Source organism: Gobius niger (genome assembly GCF_951799975.1).
Source record: "Gobius niger genome assembly, chromosome: 1".
In the NCBI taxonomy this organism is placed as follows: domain Eukaryota; kingdom Metazoa; phylum Chordata; class Actinopteri; order Gobiiformes; family Gobiidae; genus Gobius; species Gobius niger.
Window position 1 is genome coordinate 7,199,001 of NC_136852.1, and position 20,288 is coordinate 7,219,288.

Sequence of the window (20,288 nt, forward strand, 5' to 3'; positions counted from 1 at the left end):
CTTGTCATAATTCACACTATGTATCGGATCGGCCCCAGAGCATCGATATACATATCAGATCGTGACAATAGTGTATCATCCCAGCTCTTCATTTCGGAATGCCGTATTACACATCTTCATACAACTAGCCCCTTTCAAAACAAAGCTATATTAAAATGTTTATGTCGACACAAACCAGAACATCTGCACATTAGAATGGCACAGAAAAACATCATGCCTTCCCAAAGTAGTTTTCATTATTCCAACAACTGCAGCAAGATTCAAGTAGAGAAATTGAACAATAGAAGCACAGACACATAATTATCAAAAGTGCTGTCAGCTCCTCAAACATGAAACTGCAATTACCAAATACCAGAGAGAGACGTGTAACACAGCAGCGGGAAAGAGGCAGCGTGACCCTGTAAAATCACACTCACACTTCAGACTGTTTAGTCACCGCTTTATGAGCGAGGGGGAGGACTTTCCAAAGAAAATTAATGCAATCGCATCACAGCAGCGTCTCATAAACCGCTGTCAGTGAATTATTTATAAAAACTAAAAGCATGGCCTGGCTAAGTCTGCAGTGAGTTTAGAAAGGAAATCAAAGTTTGCTAAATCAATAGTTATTACATAATTGCGCACACATTAAGTGAAGAGATGGGGGCCGAGCCTGTTACAGGGGCCCCAGGCAACCTCCAATTTAAAACTAGTGCACAGCCAGGATATTTTTAAAAGAACTGACAATGATTTTTGTATTTTTGGAGAACTTTGACCGCAACAAATATCTAAACCCCCAGTCATTTTGGAGGCAGGATATTTTCTGCTGTGGGCGAATGTGGCTGTGAGCTTTATTATGTCATTAAATATACGAGGCAGAAAACAATGAAAGCCGAGTAGTTGGACGTCTGGAACTACATGATTTATCTGCACCTTCTCGTTAAAGCTCATACGAAGAACGAGCATTGGGTGTTCGTGTTCACTGTGCACTTATTTTGACAAACTATTCTACTGTTACGCCATTATTTTTTCCAGCGACAGGAATAATTTTGAGAGAAACTGATTTTTTTTGTAATCTTTTTTGTGTAATTCATTTTTGTACCTTTTGGTCCATGCACAGGCAAGTTAACTAGTTCAATTAAATGCTTTTTATTGCCATTTTTTTTAATACCCCAATAAAATATTTGAATGCCACAAACTGAGAAAAAAAATCTGCACATATTTCATTTCTTGCCGAATATTTCATCAAACAGAGGAAACAGAATTGGACAAAACTGGCAACTTTTTAGCAAGAAGAAGAAGAAGATCTTTATTTATATAGCGCCTTTCACAGACATATAGTCACAAAGCGCTTTACATGAGACAATTGTACAAACACTCCATACTCGGTGGTGGAAAGCTACGTTTGTAGCTTCAGTTTCCCCTGGGGGAGACTGTCAGAGGCGCTTTCGCGACTACACACGTCTGCGCCAGCGGACCCTCTGACCACCACCATACATTCATTCACACACACACATCATTCATCCTGGCCTATTGTGCATGTTTTTAGTGGTAGGGGAAACCGGAGTGCCCGGAGGAAACCTACGCAGACACGGGGAGAACATGCAAACTCCACACAGAAAGGCCCGTCCCTGGTGGGAATCGAACCCGGACCTTCTAGCTGTGAAGCGAGAGCACTAACCGCTGCGCTACCGTGCCGCCGAAAAGAATTAGGTACATTTCAGCCACAACTGAATATTTTTAGACCCTTTTGGTATTTTTGATCAACTTGTTGAGCAATGTCATCATTTTCCAATAAATTTAGATTCAATGCAAGTTTGAATCCAATTGAATTTGCTTTAAGGACATTTATAGGGACTAGATGCAAGTTGGTCATTTTATACTCACTACTGCCACCTCAGGTCTTACATATAGCTACAGCTTCTATATTAAGCTCGTGCATGACGGCACTTCGGACCCAAAGTAACACCTTTTTGAGTCACAGTGCAGGATGTTAGAGGCAGTTGTGGTGAACAGGTCTGGGTCATTCTACACATTAGGACAGGGGTAGGCAGCGTCAGGCCCGGGGTCCAAATTCGGCCCTCCAGCATAAAACCTTTGGCCCCCAAGAGAATTTTGAAGAAACATTTATTCATAAGAGACCAAATATGTGAAAAATACTGTCAATATTTTCACATTTCCCAGCAAAACACCTGATTAGGTCATATATTATGTGCACAACTTATATTTGTAGAAAAAAGGTGCTTTACTTTGGGCTACAATAGTGAGTTTCGGCCCTTGGTGTTTTGGCATTGAAGAAAATCGGCCCTCAATGACACAAACCCCTGCATTAGGACATTGTTGGAACATGTAGGGGGAGGAAAATACTTTTTTTTTTTTTTTTACATTTTTAACTCCTTATAGCCAATTTAAAGGAACAGGCCACCATTTTAACTTACTGATTTATGTTCTTGCCTGAGCTTAAATGAGTTGATGCGTACCTGTCTGGTCTTTGTGCGTGCGCTCAGTCATGCACAAAGACCAAAGATGTTATAGCATTTGGCCTCTCCCAGTATATTCCTATAGCTCCGAACTGGGATGAAGTTAGAAGCGACCATGCTCTTCCAAGAGCACACACACAGACCAGACAGGTGCAACTCAGCTTAAGTCAGGTAAGAACATATCTCAGTATGAAAAAACTGTGGCCTGTTCCTTTAAGGCCTTGATTTTGGCACAATTCATTTGATTACTTTTAATAATAATAATAATAATAATAATAATACATTTTATTTGTCGGCGCCTTTCAAAACACCCAAGGTCACCTTACATGCAATGCTTTTTAAGAGCAGGAGACCATGAAGCATGAAAGCAGGTAAAGAATGTCAAGAGACTTTCAGCAACTGTTCAGAATGTGAAACTCAAAACACTGAGCTCGGTAAGTGCCAGCAAATGTGCAACCTAACCCCCTAAACCCACTTGTCCTCAAACGTTACTCTCCAAGCACCAGCTTCCAAATTAAATCAAGTTGCTTTTGTGTTGCAAAATATCACAACAGGGGCTGTGTGAGTGAAACAAATAATGTCCAAGTAAATATCAGTGCCTGGACCCTCCTTTACGGGAAGGAAAAACTCAAAAACCTACAAACCTCATAAAACATTTGACCTTCCATGAGCCACCAGGCCAAAATTAACATCAAATCAGGATGGATCTAAAATTGGAGTAAATTGGACAAAATGAGGCCCAGTCTGAGTGTAAACTATGTCTAAACCACAAAAAACAAAATGGCCAAGTCTCAGGTCACTATCACTGCGATATTCTTTTGAACTTGACTCTAATCTCGGCCTCAACTCCGGCTGACAGTCCGGATTTCCCCTTGGATACACATATGATTTACAGCGCGTAGCACGGACAGACCTGGTGATAAGGGGATCAAAAGCCCTCCCAGCGCCTGACCCGCCCTGTTATTGTGCACCGAGCGGGTCGATTATCCATTAAAATCTATTAGGGGCCGCTTGAAAGGCTGGCGTGGAAATCTGGCATTAGCCCGTTAGCCACGCTCCATTGATCACAGAGCGCGGCCGCGGTTAGCTACGTCAGTGCGGTTCACTCCCTCATTAACAGCCCCGCGCACTGTAATAAGCCCGAGATGTCAATACACGCAACTTGTCATTTACACGGGGAGCGCATGGAGAGCTCTTCAATTATTAACCACATGCGCGAGCTCGTGTAATCTTCGCCGGCTGCACTGGCTTCACTAAAAGGTTAACACGTCTAAACGGTATTGAGGATGTGCTCGTTCCCAGGCTTTAGGAAACACTTTGAGACTGAGCGTTTGGGGCTCTTGAGAACTTTAGCACTTTAGTGTACTGTAGTGTGTTTGCTCCTGTGTGTGAAGTGTCCTCCCAAAAAAAAAAAAAGGTCACAAGCTCTAATCTTTACAGCAGCGCCGTTGTTTCAATGAGCTTCTGCAGCGTCAAAAGATCCAGTGTTGTGTTAAGTTTCCACCAAGATCTTGTATTGATGATGGAAGAGTGTGACCACTGTCCAAAACACATCCCAATGGGGTTAACCACATACTTTAACCAAGCGCTTTTTCTTCAGTTTGGCTTCACCCAAATCTAAAAGCTTCTCGACGCCTATAGGTCAGTGTAGCTCCTCATTTGAAAGCAAAGTCCTGCATAACTGACGCTCGTGTTTTCATCTGTTTTTCATTGCATTTTTCTCTCTCATCACTCTTTAATCGTGTTTTTGTCGCTTTTTTTATTGTGTTATTGTTACTTTTACAGGCATGTTTTTGTGGCTTTTTCATCCCTCTTTTGTAGTTTTTTTGTCACTTTGTTGTTGCATTTTCATCCTTGAGCGCGGCATGGTAGCACACAGGTTAGCGATCTCGCTTCACAGCTTGGTCGGGTCTTTCTGTGTGGAGTTTGCATGTTCTCCCCGTGTCTGCGTAGGTTTGATCCGGGTACTCCCGTTCCCCCCTAAAAACATGTACAATAGGCCAGGAGAATGTAGTGTGTGAATGCATGGAGGTGGTTAGAAAGACCGTTGGTGCAGATGTACAATTGTAAGGCGCTTTGTTACCATGTCTGTGAAGGCGCTATATAAATAAAAGATCTTCCTCTTCTTCTTCGCCTCGATTTTGCCTCTTACCCCCCGCCCGGACCGAGCGCATTTTCTCTGGTTCAACTTTACCCAAATTTAAAAGCTTCTCGACTGGAGAGCAACAGTGTAATGCCTCATTTGAAATCAAAGACCTACAAAGGTTTTTGTCGCATTTTTTAAATGTTTTTTTTCTTTTTTTTTGTCTATTTTTGTTCCTTTTTAATTGTTTTTTGTCTATTTTTTGTTGCTTTTTTATTGTTTTTTGTTGTTGCCTTTTTTCTTAATCCCATTTTGTTGAGTTTTCATCCTCGATTTAGTTTTTGATGCTTTCTTTTTTATTTTTATCTTGTAGATTTGGCTAAAGCCAAACTGGAGAAAATGTTCTCAGTTCAGGCGGGGGTTAAGAGGTTAAGATCTGGACTCAAAGTGAGACTGATGAATCCTGGCATTGTCTGTAAATACACCTGTGCCATCAGGGAAGAAAAAATCCATAGATGGAATAATCTGGTCTTTCAGGATGTTCATTCTTTGGGCTCATAGTGTTGCTGAACCTAGACCTGACCAACTGCAGCGACCCCAAATCAGAACAGTTAAGTGCATGTTCTATGTCGGTGCCATGTTTTTATCCCATGGGTCTGCAGATGGATATTAGCTACATGCTAAATCTGGCATCTTTAGTGGTCTGCTCATTGATATGCAGTGTGCCATTTAAATAAATGAATACATTAAATGAAAATAACTCTTTAAGAACTTGCAACATTTCTAGGACTCTTAAAAAACACAGAAACCTGTAACTTTTTCTTTCATGACAATTGTTATTTGAAGGCTAATATTGTGCTGTTTTTAAAGAAATGAAATGCATAATCAAATGAAATGAAAACGATGACACTGACATGTCAAAGACTAGAGCCTCTGATATTGTCCTGGTGGATTTTAAATAGGCCCAGATTATCAGTAGCGCTTCCCAAGGCTTAGTCCAAAACCATAAATTGCACTTTATCAGATCTTATTTCCAAAACCTCATACAACATCTCTCTATCTCAATCATAACTCACTTAGTGTTGGAAATGACTCTCTTGACAATTACTACTTCCTGATCCCACATCCATCAACGCTGCCCCTTAGTTGGCACTGAGCCAAAGCACACTGTAAGTCATGTGTTCGCTACGATAATACCTGAACAAGTCCAACAGTCACACCTTTATGGCTAAACCAACACATGAGGTCAGAGAGCGGCTCATAAAAGAGACATCTGGGAGGAAGATGTCTGGACTTGTTTGGAGACAGGGGAAGTTGGCGAGTGTTAGTATTAGCGCAGAAAATGTTATTGGTGTGATTTGCTGACTCCAAACAACTGAATTCAATGTTGATCCTGCCTTAAAGGACTGATCTCCAGTATTTCACAGTCGACAAAACCTTCAATTAAACATGAAAAAACACAACTTTTATTCTACTTCCTTAAAGAGGAGGTATTATGGTTTTTGACAGTATTCGATAATAATGTCTTTCTCACTAAAACAAAGCAGTAGTTTCACTTCCTGGCTATTGAAGGGATGTCACTCTAAGCTCCTCCCACCTCTTCCTCTTGCTCCCCTTTGCTGTCCAGCTGTTTCAATAAAGAGAAAACTGCTCAGCAAGTGTGACTGTGGAGAAGCAATGTCGTGTTTTTACTTCACGGCAAAGAAAGACTTCACACACCTGGGAGCAGAGGCGGGCAGTACTCAAGCACATGTACTTGAGTAACTTTTTGAAGAAATTTTACTTCTTAGAGTTTTTTTTTAATCATATGGTGTTTTGTACCTCTATCCATCCATCCATCCATTTTCTTCCGCTTTATCCGGTGCCGGGTCACGGGGGCAGCAGTCTCAGCAGAGATGCCCAGACTTCCCGATCCACACACACCTCCTCCAGCTGTTCTGGGAGGACCCCGAGGCGACACCAGGCCAGCTCGGAGACATAGTCCCACCAGCGTGTCCTGGGTCTTCCCACTAGGACATGCCTGGAACACCTATCCGATGGATAATTTGGCTGGGGTGCGTCTTATACTCCAGTGTGACTAATACGTGTATTTTTTACCCCTTTTTAAAATTAAAATATATAATTTACCATGCCGCTAGAGGGCACTGCAGGCTAATTGAGCAACAGAAAAAGTTTGGAGTGAGCGAGAAGCGGAGGTTACTCTTAGAGAAGGAAACAAAACAAGCTAATCACGGGGTAAAAGCTCGATGGCCACAGCTAGAGGAACGAGTTCGCAAATAAGAGCTTGAAAAACGTGCTGCCGGGAGAGGCTTGTCATTGGTGCAGTTACGCCTCATGCTCAGGTCGTTGCCAAGGCGACTCTTAATGGATTTGGTGATTTGGAGTAAGATGGAGAGTTTGGTTTGTTCTTTATGCTATAGTTATCTGAACTGTTTATGTGACATTACATACCAGACACACATTTACTTCATTGTTTATGCTCCCTGTAGCTAACCATCAATGTGCTACATTAGCATACCGTACGCCTAGCCAGCCTGCATTTTTTGGCTGGTGCGTCTTATACTCCGGAGCGACTTATAGTCCGGAAAATGCAGTAGTAAACGAAGTATTGTTAAAGTACCGGTATCAAAAACAAAATGTAACGGTACCCAGCCCTGCCCTAAATAGTCGATATCTGTGAAAATACTACTATAATCTGTAAACATCAGGGTCAAAAGGGTAAATGCTGAACCAGTGAATTGAAAAACACTGACCTAACACATAATATTGCTCACACAGCCATGGTTATATTCCTTCACATACGCATGTTTACACAGCCATGTTACTCAAGGCCCACAGCTGAGCCATGGGCAGGTGGCCCGTGTGTTAGTCTTAGCGTGGAAGAGCACACAACCTGTAATTAATGCTTGTGCTGACACGGGGCATCGGTCTGGACGGGACAAGGACGCGGAAAACAAAAGCGCAGCACGTCTGAAAGCCCGTGCACAAACAGCGCCGTCCCCCCGCGGCTCCCGCCTTCGCCGCCGTGCCTGCTGTAAACAATGCGCCGCCGCCGCTTTCCATTTCATTAGCGCTGACAAATGACGCGGTGTCAGGGGCAGATAAGATAGCGGCGAGTTCAGGACAGGGCTGTGCTGTCAGGTAAAATGCAGATCCAGAGCTTTGTCTGCGCTGGTGTCGCCCTGTAATACAAAGAAGGCTCAGAGTCATAGCAGCTCAGTTCTTTGCCACAGGAAGTGTCCCAAAGTCAAAAAGAGTGTATAGAGTTCTGGGAATATTCTTTTCTCTTTGTCGTCCTGAGATCGTGAATGGCTTAGTGGTTAGTGATCTTGCAAGAATGTCCCAGTTTCACTCGTAGACCATGTGAGGCAGTTATGTTACATGTTCTGCCCATTTATGGATTTCAGGTGCTCAGATTTACACTATGAACTCAAAACGTAAACAATAGGTAGGCATGTCACAATAGCAGAATGTGAAGTTGGATTTAGAGACAGTATATTAAAAATAACTGTAAAACTTTGAAAACAAAACAAAAAAACATGACATACAATCTACTTAGGGTAAAAATGAAGTGTTACATGAGAAAAAATACAAAAAATGCAAGATAAATACAAAAATGTATTGTTTATCTGTCATATATTGAACAATAAGCCCTGATATTAAAATTTTATGGTTACTTTTACCATACTGTTTCACAAATAAATTAGAAGCAGCTGTCTTTGTTATGATATACTTTAGCAAAAGTGCAGTGATTGACTTTGATTCAGGTAATATGCCGTTTTGTTACACCTAAGGCTGTACTTTAAAGATACTTGGTTTTCGATACCGGAACAATCCTTTTTTCTAGAGGTCGACACATACAAGTCACATAATGTAATGTGACTTGTATGTGAATTGTTTTTACAGCGTGTTTTTTTTATGGGAAGCGCTCTGTGAAAGGCGCTATATAAATAAACTTTCCTTAATGTGTGTTTTTCAAAGGCCGATGTCAGTTTTTAGGGATATGCTCGACCGATAATTTCAATTTCGATTTCCAAATGTCTGGTCTTTAATTCTGTAAAAACATAAATATACTTGGCCCCTCCAGCAGTGGCCGGTTTTATTTTCTTATTTTTAGGGTGATTCAATTATAGTTTCTGTCCCAGCTTTGATTAGCTGTTAGCATTAGCATGCTGCCATTAGCATTAGCGTACTGTTGCTAGCAGTGGCATTTTGCGCTGTGATCCAAAATACAGTTGCGGAGGTTAAAACTAACTCAGCGGTTGGATTCCCCAGGTTCTGCAGTGAGGTTTAGTGAAACTTGCATTAAACAAACGTGTAACTAACCAATTCTTATCGCAATGTTTCTCTGCTCCCCTGAGGCCTAGAAAGTTGTGGGAGCACTCGTTTTAAAGCCCTGACTTCGTTATTTCCAAAGCAAAAAACAAAACAAAAACGGGAAGTCTCTATCACTTTCGGTTCTGGAGATATCGGCTTTTATCGGCGCTACACTTGTTGACCTCTACGATTTTGCAAACTTTACAAAAACAAAAAAAAAGTTGCTGTCGTCGTGATTAATCCATTATCTGGCATCCATCTCCGTGTCAGATGTTGGGTGCAGACATGGACGTCAGCCAAAGACCCCGCTTGTGTCACCAGATTGCCTTTGGATCGCGACGGGGCTCATTTCCATACGACCTCCCCCCGCTCGGCGACCTTGCTCGGTGACATGGAGGATGGGCGGGCCACCGGCAAAGATAATCATGTCCGTTTCTGCCAAAAGACCCCACTGACAGCGTGATGTACCGCCGCAATTCCCCGCTCCAGTGGCACAGCCTTCAGGACCTCCCCCCCGACTAAAGAGGTGACATATTAGACTGGGGATGAGCCCTGAATGTGTGCAGCGGGCCAGAGCTACGGAGCAGTGTTACTCCCAGGCGCCATTACCAGCTTTATAGACACTATGTAGATGCTTGTTGTCGGCCCAAAGTTTGATGAACTATAAAAAAAATCCTTACAAGCCACATTTCAGATTTTAAACACTACTTCTGAAGACACTGCTAACTAAAATGAGCGCTGCCACGATGATAAGAACCAATCTGGTACAGGTATGGATGTAAAAAAACAAGATGAGTCACTGCAATGACAACAGACAGAAAAGCACACGTTATGAGAGTGTGAAGAAGACAGGCCAAATATTACTGAAACATGCACAAATAAAGCAAAACACCACTTGATCATTCTCTTACACTTTGCTGGTTAGAAAATGCTATATTTATCTAAAACGGCTTATTAGAAACTTCTAAGAGTCTTACTTCCTAGTTCACCAAATGCCCTGTTCCTATGCTATAATCTCATGCAGTACATATCTGTCTTCATGAGCTTAAATAAAGATGAAAGTAAAGAGATTGGTATGTAAGAATGGCATTTCAGGGGTTACTTCGGGCCGCAGGAGGAGTGTGAGGTAAACAGGAGGAGCATTATAAGCTGCAATAGTCACCAGGGAAGATTCAAAGATCACTCAAACATGTGCGAGTGGCTCAAAGAACAACTTCAGGTGTGTTTTTGATGAGGGAACAACATTGTAATATGGTAAAAAGCTCTAGTTGACTCCTCTTTACAATACATAGTTAAAAGCTGTCTGTGGAGGCTCTCAGTCGTACAGGAGTTTTTTTAATCTTCAATGAAGGTTCTTCAGTCATTTTCTGTACTGTATTTGAAGTGCAGAACATTTCGCCTCTCATCCAAAGGGCTTCGTCAGCGACACTAAAGTTTAGCGCACAGACAGGTATGGACCACAGCGAACAGTTTAGCTTGGCTAAGACGGTAAATTAGCGGCTTAATAGAGAGGAGGGACTTAGCCAAGCTAAACTCCTCCCCGTGGTTTAAATCTAGTCTGCGGGATGAATGTAAACTTTAGTGTCGCTGACGAAGCCCTTTGGATGAGAGGCGAAATGTTCTGCACTTCAAATACAGTACAGATGGTTCTCCCCGTGTCTGCGTAGGTTTCCTCCGGGTACTCCGGTTTTCGCCTACCACTAAAAACATGTACAATAAGTGAATCCCCCATCACTAAAGTCACTCGTTTTTAATCAAATTTACAGAACTTTTCCAAGCCTCATCTGTAGAGCACAATGACAAATGTCCAAAACGCTCCTGTGAAAAAATTCTAAATGGGAGATATCTGCTTTAACAAATGAACTCTTCATATACCGTACAAAGCAAGGCAAGGCAACGCATGTTTATTTATACCACTCATTTCATACACAAGGCAACTCAAAGCAGGCGTTTGGACAACAGCCGCCTCCTCAAACGACATCCTTCAAAAGAGCTAGAGATATTAGATTCTTGTGCTTGAATGGTGTCCCAGGATTCACCAGGCATCAAAATATGGAAACAAAAGAAAAAATGTATGGTTTCTAACTTGTAGCCTGGTCCTATACGAGCCAAATGGTCAAAGCATCAAGCATAAATACTACCCATCCCTTTGTACAGAGGTTCCAGTGGGACTACTGACTGTCGGGTCGGGTGACATTTTCATTTGCGCGAAGAGCCACGCGGTGAGTGACCCCGCCATGACCAGATGGGAGGGTGCGAGATGGCTGGGCTCTGACCTCTTCTTTAGCAGGATTGCCTCTGAAGAGCTGCCAGGGGACATGTGCAGACAGCCTGTCCTCCTTCCATGAACCCCCCCCACCCCCCTTCCCAACCACCACCGGAGACCAGTCCCATCGGAGAGATCTATTTCAGGGCACTCCACCCCCCATAGCATCGCACACTGTCATTTTTTACTCCTCTAGGCACATGGTGAGAATTGGAAGAAAGCCTCATATAGGATGGGTCATATTCTGTCTTGATGCACCTTCTAAGAAATTCATTTGATTTCAGATTGTACGGGCCGCAATAAAAGCTCAGGAAACAGAGATGACAGAAAGGTTTAACACATTAGAGCAAAGCATTAAAATCCACACAGCTAATTTACACAGACGGATAGAAAGTGCTGCTATATTTTCTGGAATGCAAGTAATTCTCGTATTAGTGGAGCACGTAATATTTAATTAGAGATCTGAAAAGGAGAGTGTGGGAGGAGGAGAGTGATGTATCATTACTGTGGATTGTCATGAGGTTTTCAGTCCCATGAAAATCCAACTTCAAAGACTCAAACTTTTCCTCAAATCCACAAGTGGTTCAACTTCAGACCAACCATAACAAGAACTTTTTTGCTAATAATCAACAACAGGAACATCATTCTTTAAAACGTTAATTTTTTCTTTGATTCACCCTGTGGTTTAAAATTAAAGGAACTACAACATCACTCCTCATTTGAAAACCATGAACCTCCTGAGTGGAGACAATGAAGTTAAAGCAGAACTAAGTAACTTGTCTACCTTAAAGGAGCTATACCTGATAGTACAAAGAAACAGGGTCACTCAAATTTCAAATTGCTATTTTCTGGTCCAAACTAATCTCAAACTTTCCTAATGCATTTACAACATCAACATTCAGTTTAAAGCAGGTTTCACAACTTTCAGGGAGGAATACTGTCACTTTACTGTAAAAAATGCCTACTAGCCTGACATTTTATGACTGTTTAAAAGGCTTTAAAACCAGTATTTTTTGGATAAATGTCTGCGTGTACCATATACTAAAGGACAAAACTAATTTTATCCCAATAACAGAAAATTAAAAAATCAAGGATAGCTCCTTAAATAAATCCTTTTCGTAGTCCCTCTAGGGGTAATACAAGTGTTGTCTTTCATCTCCCCCTGGTGTCTCTGTCCAGGAAACCACCCTTGCAACTTTCCCTGCACCGACCCGGAGACCCAATACACACAAATGGAATCATCAGAAGAGTGCCACTTTAGCTGTATTTATAGCTTGCAAAGTTTGAGAGAAAAAAAAAAATCTCCATTGTGTAATTGGGTTGTGGCACAATGTACAATATCCCTCTCTCCCTTTGTCTTTTCAATCAGCAGCTCTCACAGACAATTAATGAGTGAAAAAAACCTTACATGACAAACAAAAAATGACACCTGTAGTGGCGCTTATGGCCTCTAGGAGTAAAAGTTACTTAATTCTGCTTTAAAGGGACTATACGGAGTTTAAACACTTTAAAATTATGTATTTTCCTCCCCCTACATGTTCCAGCCATGCCCTAATATGTAGAATGAGCTCAGACCTGTTCACCACAACTGCCTCTAAGATCCTGCACTGTCACTCAAAAAGTTGTTACTGCGGGTCCGAAGCGCCGTCATGCACGAGCTTAATATAGAAGCTGCAGTAACGTATATGACCAGAGGTGGCAGTAGTGAGTATAAAATGGCCAACTTGCATCTAGCCCCTTTAGTCTACTGAAGGCCCTTGCAAGCTCTGACTAGGACTTGATTAGAGAGAAGTAGAAGAGAGTCTCTTTCTGAACGGTTTGAAAACATAAAATTCTGCCTTCTAATCGGATAATCGTCTTGAGCGACAGGGGCTCTATTGGTAAGAGCGTTATTCCACTATTAAAGTCACCGCCTATGCCTCCTGACACAAACTTTAGGCTCTGAACATAGGGTTTGGATAAATCCTGAAGCCATTTGTGTCAAAGCACATCCATATTTTAAGATTACCGGACTCACAACTGACATTATTGCACACGGTAGTCACGGTGATGTGGCAAAATGTCACAAAGGGAGAGTTTTCCAGCGCAACAATCACCAAGCCTTTAAAAGATATACAGATATTCATGCCGTGGTGTGATTGAAAAGGATTTGAACAGAGAAGGCAAAAACAGAAAGTCATTCTTTCACCTCAGATGGGAGCGATTCCTCCTGGCTTGTTTTGCTTGTACTGAAATGTGGGGACTATTAGGAACAATGTCTGCACATAATAATGTATTTTTCCCAGCCGCTTTGACAGAACAACCATTTGTCTAGAAGTTACCCAAACAGAAAAAAGCTATTTCAGAGTGTGAAATGAGGTACTAGAGAGCGGTGGGATGTTGTGCAGCCCTGGACTGATGAGGCCTCCTGATCACCCGCCGATATGATGGACTGTCACAATGACTGGTGGGTACACGGCAGATAACAGCCACGAGCAACAATATTAGCTTTTTCCCTCCATTTCCACAGTAATTTAAAGCACGGTCACCGGCCTATCTCGGGGATCTCTTGACATTCACAAATGCCAATATGAAAGTTCACCGCACAAGACATGTCGTTTGTCAATTTTTTATAACTTCTTTCCCAAGCAACATCTCCAAAGACAGAACGTAAGAGTTGATCTTATCTTCTTCTAGCCCTTGCAAACCTTCACAGATAAGCGTAGATTTATACAAGCTTCAACAATTCTCAGACAGTGAAGTTTAAAGCAGAGTAAGCGGTCAACAGCAACATGAATAACTCCCAGCGCGATGATTAGTGCGAGAGGTTAAGACAACACCAATGCAGACGGTTACTCTGTTTTCAGTAGTGATGGGCGAGTGAAGCCTGTAACACTTTGAGGCTTTCCTGCAAAAAAGTGTTGTGCTTCGAAGTCTCTGAGCTGCTTCATTCTGTTTGAACACTGACCTCTTGTGGACAAACTTTATTATCGTGACTTCTCATAAACACCACTGAAGCACCAACACAATCATGTGTGCTAGAAGAGTTTCCAACAGATGTGTGGCAGTGTTATTATTTGCAGCCTGATATTGAGGTTTGAATGATCAAATGAATCATTATGCTGATAAATTAGAGTCATTTTCTTTGTAACGTGGGTCTGTGCTTCACGGAGCTCAGAGGGCGGGGCCTCAGTGGGCGGGGCCTCAGTCACCTGCGGCTCTGCTGCTGAAGGCAGGACATCAATGCGCCATCTTTTTACTTCATTCAGTCAGAGCTCATTTTGGCACTATTTGCTGTATTTTTTTATTTTTTTTATTTTATTAAGTGATAGGTAATATACAGGTATAAAGTGATGAGTATATATTATATAAAATGCATATTTACACAAGTGAGAAGGACACAGAACACAGTAGAAGAGACATATGGGATACATATGGGGAGGGAGGACACTATTTGCTGTAGATGGCGCTCCTTATGTTTCCCTCGCCTGATCAGCTCCACGCCTGCTTTTTTATCTGTTCAAAAGCAGGACTTTGTAAAGAATAAGAACATGCAAAATGTATTCTGGCCCACAGCCACTTTCACCAATGGGATAAGGGGAAAAACAGCACATTTATTTATCTATGACTAATGATTTACATCATTATATGGACGAGGAAACCTCTGTTTAGCGCCTCCCTGCTAAAGGCAGCTCAGTGAGACGCTCTGAGCCGATGACCCGCTTTAAGACACGATACGCAACTCACAGAATGAAGCAGTTTTCGAGACAGTCACGTGACCAGGTGTTACTGAAAGAGGCTCCGACGCAGTGTTTCAAGCATCTGCATCAAGCATCTGCTTCAGGAAGAGCGATACAAGCTCCGGAGCGCCGAGTTTTTTGGCTATCACTAGTTTTCAGAGATCAGTAAAAATTTGTCACTACAGTAGCTATTTTAATAGGCTGCAGACAATATATGACAACATACAGGTACAGGACAGGCACAGGGGGTTTCCCTAAGGAGTCCATCCGTTTAATTTGTGCTCAGGTGTATATTAATTGTGACTAAACCACTATTGATTGGAGAAACAATACAATTTTCTTCTTTGAAATGCACACATAAAACAGGTAACAGAGATACTATACCTAGTTTAGTTCTAGTCAATCTAAAAAAAACAACAAAACAGCACAAATATCCTGCACAGAGCTTTTATAAACATGACAACTACTTAAAGATTTGACTTACTTTTCTCCCTGAAGTTTGTTGGTCTTCACAATTAAATCCTGTGTCTGCTCCTTTGCCGCCTGTTGGGGGAATTATTGTGAAATAAGATTGCGTATACAACATTTGACATTCAAAGGTACACAAGTAAATGAATAGGAAACATAAAGAACTAATGTGGAAATGTTTACCTTTAGCCTGCTGGTCATCTCCTCACAGCAGCTGCTCATGGCCTGGACGTCTTCGTGGACACTCTCAAGCTCCTGACAACACAATAACACGTCATATTTTGTTGAAGATACTACGGTTAGCATCACAGTCGAAAACATCACAAAGTAACACCTTTCAGATAAAACCATGGTGCTACTTATGTCTCTGGGTCATTCAAGTAGAGAGTAGTGCTTGTTTTGGTGACTTCTCTGGTTCTTACAGGCCCTATACTTTATCTTTTGGTTTCCAAACAATGAAAGACGAGTAAATTCAATTGTTAGTTGTGCTGCAACCCTCTGTAATTTTCCTTACTCATTCCTAACTTCCAATTTCTTCACAGGGATGACTTTTTAAGCACTTTTCACAACATGATAAACATGTGTTATATTTAGACGCACAGTATTTATTTACGTTTTTCCCCACAAACTTCTGAGTTTAAAATACACAACAGGAGGACAAAACCTATTTAATTCCAGTGGAAAAAAAAAACAGCTATAGAGCCTTTAAATTCCATCAGGTCACTCAACAACGGCAAATTATTACATAAATGTAGTATGAAGGAGTTCATTGAAATTGGACATTTTTCAAGTCACATCTGACAATCCCTCAGGGCAAATCACACATTTAGGGATCCAAACAAGACAGTACCAAACATGCCGAATAAGGATAGAGCAACAAAGTTACAGTTGACAGTATAGGTTAAGAAATGATGAAATCTACATTCTAATCAAGATATGAAGCGATGCACAGAGCCAGTGTCCTCAAAAATATATAATGCTTGAAATAAATTTTGGTCAGGTGCTTCTACATTGCTCCTGGGTGTTACTAATGTGACAAGTTATGAATAGCAATCCAAAAGTATGATTTATTTCAACTGTTTTTTGTATCACCCTTAAGTAGTGATGAAAGTAAGTATGATGATGCAAAACGTACCACATGAACTTCCTTGAAGACCCGTGCAAAGTCCTCATTTATGGCCAGGCTTCGTCTCTCAATGTCCCCGCGGAGGTTCCTTCTGGTGCGCAGACTGTTCTCCGTGAAAAACACCGAGAGGGCTTTGAGAGCCTCCAGCATCTCCTGAAACAGTCACGAAACCATTGTATTAAAGAAACCCAACTCCCATATCTATAGGTATGAGGAGATTTCTAAAAAAAGAGTTGCCATTTCTGTCCCCGATATCTGTCACTGGGTTTTTGCACTGATCATTGTTACCTGCCATGCACGTGTGGAAGAGATAAACCTTAGTGTCAGCACCATTCAGTTGCTCAGTTCCACTTTTTTGTTTGTTTAACCCCACTTTCTGTCCACTACCGTGTTAGTGTTGTTTACTCTGTCCACTGAACATATACATACACGTTTTATTGTATATTATAGGGGGTTGCTACCTCTTTCCACTTAAACTATTTATTTGCCTTTTTATTGAGTTTGAAAATTGTGTACACATGCCTAATATCTACATGCTTTGTATACATTTATCCACATTAGGCTACCAGTGAACGAAAAAAAAAATCAATATATAAAGTAACACTAATTTAGTTTTAGTGTGTGTGGTGCATTCATGCATCTTTATCATAAGGATGGAAGGCATCGGCGTTAGCATCTAGTTAGCATGTTAGCCATAAACCAGCCTGTCAAAGCTCACCTTGTCATTGTCAAGCCTCGTTTCCAATATCTTGTTGAGCTTCCGGGACAGCGGGTTGTTTTGCTGTGTGGACGCATTTGGATTTTGCACAGGAGCGGAGTTATCCGCAGCGATCTCCACTTTTGAATCAGCCATTGTACAGCTCTAGCTCCACGTCAAGGGAAAAATGTTTTGGTCCGTCCGCGAAAACCGTCCGGGCGGAGGCACACGAAACTAAAGTTCCGCGTTTACTTCTTTCCACCACTTAACCCCCGCCGAAACCGAGCATTATATTACACAAATCTAAAAGCTTCTTGAAAAATAAAAGTTAACAAGAAAAAGTGACAAGGAAAGTGATGAAAAATAGAGAAAAAAACGAGAGAAAAATGTGACAAAAAGGGAAACAATTTAACAAAAAAGTTACCCAAAAAAGCCACACATTTCTTTTTTTTAAAGCAACAAAAAAATTACCAAAAAAATGACAAAAAAACGCAAAAAAAAACCAAAAAGCGACAACAAAATGGCATCAACATGAGGAAAAATGTTAGATCAGTTTTCTAGGTCTTAGCTTTAAAATGAGACGTTTCACTGACTGTAAGCTCCAGTCGAGTAGCTTTTAGTTTCGGGTAAAGCTGAACTAGAGAAAATGTGCCTGGTTGGAATAGGCCTCCGTTTTTCCATACTGAGATATGTTCTTACCTGAGTTTAGACGAGTTGATGCGTATCTGTCTCGTCTTTGTGCGTGCATGTGGAAGGATGTGATCGCTTCTAACTTCCCCCCCGTTTGGAGCTATAGGAATATATTGGGAGAGGCCAAATGCTAACAACATCTTTGGTCGTTTTGCGTGACTGAGCGTACGCACAAAGACCAGACAGGTACGCATCAACTTGTCTAAGCTTTGGTAAGAACATATCTCAGTATGGAAAAATGGTGGCCTGTTCCTTTAAGGCGGGGGTTATAATATTAATAATAATAATCTGACTATAAAAAGCAACGTTGCGTTATTTATACTATCTGTCCCTCACTTAGATATTATTTTGCAAGTCGTAATAATGTTATGATGAGTTGTGATGAGTTTGATGAGGCTCCGTGTAAATTGAATAATTCTCAACCTACATAAAATAAGCAAAATGAATTATTTTATCACTCATTATTCTCATACATGGGTGAGGTGTGCAAACGTTCGAGCCGATGAGTTTCGCAGCCCTTTTCTAGAGATCATTCCCTTCAAAGCTACTCTCATCTAGAGAAAATGCATGATTTTAGACTAGAATATATAGTCTGCAACCAAATGTCCAGGCAATAGACTTGTTCCATCGTAAAGCACATGCAAATACATTCCCTCTACGGCCACACAACAACACGAGCGGCGACAAAATTTACGATGGATCTTATAAATCAGACTTTTACGAGCTGTCAGTGTGTGGATGGAGCCCTGCGAGGAGGACGGTGTAGTAGCGCTGCGGAGCCCGGCCTCTAGGCGGGGACAGTGTGATGGATTCCCCTCGGTTCTCCCCCTCCGGAGTGCGCTCCCGTCCCGCCCACCTCCCCTCTCTCCCTCTCTCTCTCTCCCGCTGCTTGCGCCTCCTGCTCCAGAGCTCTTTGGTCCTGACGGAGGAATGTGGGAAAGGCAGCCCGTTTAACGCACACTTCCACTCGGGATTCGGAGTACATTTTTTCGGCATTTTTCCCCCACGCATTACGCAGCGGGACGACACCTCCGCGCCGCGTCGCTTCTTGTGACTTGTTCTGCGGACGCGCGCCGTTTGTTTTTCCTCGCGGACGCCGGGGGAAAAGTTTGCAAAAAGGGGGAATCCACACAGCTGGAGCCCGCAGATGGGAAGGGGCTGCTCGGTGTAGAAGTGGTGCTATTTGGGGGAGCTCTTTCAAACATGTGAGTATGGGGTTTCAACTTGTTTTCACACCCTACACATTCTCATTATTCCGACGGTGCAAGGCTTGGCGTTCATCTGCTGCGCGTGTCCCCCTGATTCATTTGTCTCTCTGGGAAATGATGATCAACCACGCTGCCTGCGCAAAAGTGTTGTTTTGGGTGACAAGGTGCTGCCCTACATGGTTATAGTGACCTGGTTAGTTTGCAGAAATAGACTCAGTGGGTTGCTCGTGCATTTAATTTATTATTTCTCCTGCGCAGGGACTCAGTGAGGAGAAAAGCTCTCCTCCAGCTGCCCCAACTTTGTTCAACTACTTGTGTAACAGCTTAGTAGTACTGGATATGGAGTTGTAATTGGCTATGAGAAAATGAGGCAACACTGACATTCTCAAACTAAACAAGTGTTGAAAGTTTGGCACCCCTTTTACAATTTACTGGCAACTTTGTCACTGATATTGACTATTGATCCGGTTCCAGTGCTTAGAGGGCTGTTACAGTACAGCCTTTTGAACACATAAAGCACTGATAGGACAAGTAGGCTAAGTCTTTGTTCCAATTCAAAGTTATTTTCAGACAGTGACATCCTTCTGCAAGATTCTTCACTGTCATTGAGCCCCCTGACCTAACAAGTAAACAACAGACTGTCCCGCCCTCCGCAGCGTGGGACGATTAGGGTTTATTTACTCCAGGCCGATGTATAGTTCACTCCATGGCTTCTCGAGCAAGTCCTCTTCAGCAGCCAAGTGGGAGAAGAACAGTAAGGGATGTGCCTCTAGTTTAAAACATGTCAATGAAAGTTTTTCCTGTGACAATCTCATCATGCAAATCCAACGATCGAGGTCTGTAACATAGCATACACTGCATATATCAGCTCTTTTTTTTTCATGAGGCATTGAAGCATTGTGTGTGAAGCCGGAGACCGTAGCCTATTACTATTGTATTATATTATCATGAGAAACATCCAAGAGCTGAACTGGATCATTATTATTTGTGACAAGGTGAATAATTTACCGCATTATACATTCATAGCATGAAATCACCGCTAACAATAATAATATTAGCTGTTCCCATCTGAATGAAATATTGCGGCTCCGTCAACTCAGGTAATTTGCTGCAATTTGTCCAGCACTTCAAACATTGCGAATAATGATAATAACTCTAATGAATAACCACATATTTATTTCTTTGTCTTGCAAAATGTAAACCCCCCCTGTCCTCTAACAAACTGTTCTGTCTGTGTGGCAGGGACTTCGCGACACAG

General features: G+C 41.9%; 1 protein-coding gene across 1 annotated transcript in view; it reads right to left on the bottom strand.

Moving 5' to 3' along the window:
- cog6 (component of oligomeric golgi complex 6) overlaps positions 1-17,343 on the bottom strand; it is a 65,645-nt gene extending 48,302 nt beyond the window's left edge. Inside the window, exons 1-4 of the mRNA XM_079574248.1 lie at positions 17,154-17,343; positions 16,445-16,588; positions 15,493-15,564; positions 15,326-15,384 (exon numbers count right to left, since the gene is read on the bottom strand). Coding sequence (XP_079430374.1) covers positions 15,326-15,384; positions 15,493-15,564; positions 16,445-16,588; positions 17,154-17,288 — 410 coding nt within the window. The 5' untranslated portion in view covers positions 17,289-17,343. The remainder of the gene's footprint in view (positions 1-15,325; positions 15,385-15,492; positions 15,565-16,444; positions 16,589-17,153) is intronic.
- Between the last annotated feature and the right edge of the window lie 2,945 nt (positions 17,344-20,288).